This window comes from Geospiza fortis, unplaced genomic scaffold, assembly GCF_000277835.1.
Source record: "Geospiza fortis unplaced genomic scaffold, GeoFor_1.0 scaffold55, whole genome shotgun sequence".
Taxonomy (NCBI): Eukaryota; Metazoa; Chordata; class Aves; order Passeriformes; family Thraupidae; genus Geospiza; species Geospiza fortis.
In genome coordinates, this window is record NW_005054308.1 from 6239549 (window position 1) to 6243953 (window position 4405).

General features: G+C 57.5%; 1 protein-coding gene across 1 annotated transcript in view; it reads left to right on the top strand.

The window, feature by feature from the left end:
* Positions 1-3592, top strand: part of GM2A (GM2 ganglioside activator) — an 11346-nt gene extending 7754 nt beyond the window's left edge. Inside the window, exons 2-4 of the mRNA XM_031055308.1 lie at positions 837-989; positions 1825-2007; positions 2121-3592. Of these exons, the coding sequence (XP_030911168.1) occupies positions 837-989; positions 1825-2007; positions 2121-2276 (492 nt within the window). The 3' untranslated portion in view covers positions 2277-3592. The remainder of the gene's footprint in view (positions 1-836; positions 990-1824; positions 2008-2120) is intronic.
* The last annotated feature ends 813 nt before the right edge of the window (positions 3593-4405 follow it).

The following is a 4405-nucleotide window of genomic DNA, read 5'->3' on the forward strand; positions in this document are numbered from 1 at the left end:
AGCACTCCACCTGTGAATCGAAGTGTCTTTACTGGCGGTTGCTGGAGAAATTGGTGGGACTTGTAGGGAACAGGGGAGATGTCCCAGCATGACTCTTAACTCAGACCAGACACATAAGTGATGTCCCTCATTCGGGTGACATCTCCTTACCTGTGGATTTTCATTATCCCATAGGGCAGTGCTGCTTCCCTGGCTCATTTGTACTCTGGATCAGGATTTGTACTCATTTGTAGCTCAGGACTAGGCCCCTGGGGTGTATCAGGCAGAGGATGAGCCCAGACACTCATCTGGTCCCCCAGTGTGATTCCTGCTCCTATGTGGAACTAGGTGGCTGGAGCTGGTGGATGAGGGCTCACAAAGCAGGGCTGGTCCTGGATGAGGTGGGAGGCTCTGCTAACCCCACAGCCCCTCCAAGGTTCACCCCACACCCCTGCCCAGCATCCCACTGGACACTGCAGACACCACCTGGTCCCAGCTTGCTCTGACCTGTCCTCACACACCTTGCTTGGTGCTGTTGGCATGAAGGATGCATCTTGCCTTGGTCACACGTCAAGTGTTTGGAGGCAGAGCTGAGGCAAGTTTGGAAATTGCAGCCTGGTAATCCTCTCTGGTGTAAAGTACATGCAGAGGCACACGGACAGAGGGTTCTGCAATGTCCTCAGTCTCAGAGAGCTGGGAGTTCAAGAACTGGCATTTGAAAGGGCTGAAGGTCATTTTCTGACTCTTTGTGACCAGGTGTTTGGCAGGGGTCAGAGGTGCAGCTCTGGATAAACCTCCTGCAAACACAAGGCTGGGGCTGTCCTGCCTCTAACTCCTCCTGTCCGTCGGTGCTGCAGGTTGGTGGCTTTGCCTGGGAGAACTGTGGTGACAAGACGGACCCCGTGGTGCTGCAGAGCCTCTCTGTGGCACCCGACCCCATCAGCATCCCGGGGAGCCTGCGTGTCAGCGCGGCTGTCAAGAGTGGCAAGACCATGGACTCCCCTCTGAAGGTAAGTGCCAGATGTCCCTCTGTGGTGAGGGAGGGCAGAGCTTCCCCAAACCACTGGCAGCTGGGAAATGAGTACAGGAATGAGCAGCCCTTGGGGAGTGAGGTGCAGAGAGGTGCAGGGCTGAGCACACTGAGCTCTGTAAGCCAGAATAGGGCAGTGGGCATGGAGAGACCCGTGGTGGGAGCAGACAGTTCAGTAGGAGCCTCCCAACCTTGTTCCTAGGGCAGAAACCACCTGAGTCGTTTCATGTCCTGGGGATCTATTGGCTCCAGGAGGGAAGTGAAACCCAAGTGCTGTGGGTGCTTCTGGATGTCACTGCAGCACTTGTTTTTCAGCAGCCAACCTAGCTGCTCCCTCCAAGGACATGTCACAGCACTGCTCTGGGAGCCTTGGGCCATGCCAGCTCCCCTGCAACACTTTTTGGGAAGTTTTTTGGAATGAGACAGAACATGTCTCTTGTCCAGTGTGCATGGGCTGTCTTGAGCAATGCTATGGTGTCTGTTAGAGCCTGGAGCTGTGGGGTGAGTGCTGGGGGAGAGAGGAGCCAGGGCTGCAGGATGGGAGCACCCTGGGAGTTTTGGGACAGACAGAGGAGAGGGGAAGCAGGTGGGGATGTGAGGTGTTGGGTGGTGTTAGCTTAAGAGGTCAAACTGAGGTTGGAGGAACAGAACCTGCAGGTTGAAAGGAACTGAAAGCCAGGAGGGGGAGGCAGGAGGGGGTTTGGCGACCTCATGGACATCCCAAAGATTGCATGATCAGGAGCTGAGGGAGTTGTCTGGTGAGGAGCTGTGGGTGCCCCTGCTGGTTGTGCTGGTGCTGAACACCTTCCCTCCAGGCAGCGCTGGTGGTAGAGAAGGCACTGGGTGACCTCTGGATCCAGCTGCCCTGCATCGACCAGCTGGGCAGCTGCACCTACAACGACGTCTGCAGCATTCTGGATGAGCTCATCCCACCTGGCACGCCCTGCCCGGAGCCCCTGCTGACCTACGGCATCCCCTGCCACTGCCCCTTCAAAGCGGTACGGCCGCGCCCCGCGGTGACACTGGCACTGCCACTGGGTGCCACTGTGCCCTCTGGTGCTGGGCTGGCCTTTTGGCTGACCTCTTGCCTGTCTGTCCCTTCTCTCCACAGGGCTCCTACTCCCTGCCAGCTAGCGATTTTGATGTGCCTGATGTGGAGCTCCCTTCCTGGATGACCAATGGCAACTACCGCGTGCGGGTGGTGGTCAGCAATGGCGGGGAGGAGCTCAGCTGTGTCAAACTGGCCTTCTCCCTGCACTCCCACTGAGGGGTGGGACACCGGCCCTCATATCCCCTCCAGCTTGGTCCCCTGTCCCATCCCAACCTGTGCCAACCCATCTCTGTAAGGTCCATCCCTCCTGCTGTCAGGAGGAGGCACCTCCTGTCCCCCCCAGCGCCTCCTCCCCTGCTACACCCAGAGAGGCCCCTTTGGCTGTTCTGCTGTCCCCAAACCCATCACCAAGGTTCTCCTGCCTGGACAGGGTGGCCTTGGAGCCTAACTCCAGCATGACCTGGGGTTATTTTTTATCCAGTTTCTTTTTTTTTTTTCTTATTCCTATCAGGGCTATTTTAGAAAAAAACATTCCAGAGAAAAGCAGTATTTCTTGGAGCAGTCTGTGGGGATGAGGGAGTGTTTGGGAGTGCTGGGGCAGGCTAGAGGGATGCAGCACTAGTTGCAGAGGGTGTCCCTGCTTCCCACCATCTCTGGCCAGAGCATGGGGCTGTTTTGCAGAAGTGTCCCCACCCCACACAGCAGCTTTGAACCTGCTGTTGCTGCATCCCTGTGCTGCATGGGGAACCAGCTTGGTGGCACGAGGCACCTGTGAAGGCACCTCCCCATGCTCCTCCTGTGGCAAAACAGGAACACCTGAGGATGGAAACCACCTGAGCCCCACATGGACATTCCCACTTAGGGGGAACCAAGAGGCTGGTGACACTCCCAGAAGAGGTTGCTGGTTGATGGCTGTGCTCGCTCCAGAGGGGGACACAAGGCTGTGATGAGCTGCTGGGGCACAGCCTGGATGAGGACCAGTCCCACTCATCTCATTTTTCCTCTGGGAATGAGCCAAGGCAGGATGCTGCACTGGGACTATCCTTCCCCTGTGCTGGCAGAGGCACCCAAACACAGCAGCATCCTGAACATGGGATAACTGGGAGATGACCATGAAGACCACCAGCCTAGATCCTATTTGGGGGTGTCCTGGCTGTGGCTGGGGACTGTCATGTGGGCAGGCAGAGTCCTTCTTACTGCAGCTTTGGGCAGGGTGTGAGCCTGTCATCACTCCCCTGTGCCAGGTGCCACCAGCCACCCACATCCCTTGCTGTCCCTGCCCGCTTGTGTTTTGTAGCCCCTCGATAGGGCTGGTCTTCTACAAGCACTTTATACGCCTTAACTGCTGCGGGTGTTCCTCCACCACGCTGATGTGCTCCCACTGCCTTTCTGTGCCCTCCACTCACTTTCTTTCACCCTCTGGCTCTGCCTGGAGAAGCACTAACCCTCTGCCCCTGCTCCCCTTCAGTGCCACGGCAGCAACCTCCTTTTGGGCAGGTTCTGCAGGTTCTTAATAAATCTTTTTACCAGGATGTGGAGCTGGTGCCTCTTGTTGCTGGGGGTGACCTGGAGGTGACATTTATTTCACTGGGAATAGTGTGGATATGGGTGTGAGCTGGGGGAAGTGGAGGTGGTGTGGTGGGGGCAGCGGTGGAGGATGCTGTGGCCAGTGGAGCTGAGCAGCCCCGGGGCCAGTTTCTGTGTGAGGAGCAGGGATCTGCAAAGGCTGCTTTGTGATGTGGGGACACTGGGACACAGCCGTGGCCCAGGGAGTCACGGCCCATGCTGGGGGGCTTTGAGGGTGTCGCTCATCTGGGTGACCTTCTATAACCCTGACACCTGCATGGGTCTGCAGGCCTTGCCCCAAGGCAAGGGGATCACAGAGGCACAGAATCAATGAGCTTGAGGAAGATCTCTGTTATCACCTCCTCACTCTGTGAGTCCAACCTGTCACTGAGCACCACCATGTCCCCTTCACCATGGTGCTGAGTGCCATGTCCAGTCTTTCCTTAAACACCTGCAGGGGTGGTGACTCCACCATCTCCTGGGCATTCTCATCACTCTCTCTGTGAAGAAAGCCTTCCTAGCGTCCAACCTAAACATTCCCTGGCACAGCTCAGCACCTTGTCCTCTTGTCATGGCGCTGGTTGCCTGGGAGCAGAGCCCGACACCACACGGCTTCACCCTCCCTTCAGGGAGTTGTAGAGCGTGATAAATCCATCCCCGAGCCTCCTCCAGGCCGAACAAGCTCAGTTCCCTCACGGTACGGTGCTCCAGACCGCTGCCCAGCTCTGTTCCCGTCCCCGGCCGCCCCTCGGGGCTCGGCCCTCCCGCCTTTCCCCACA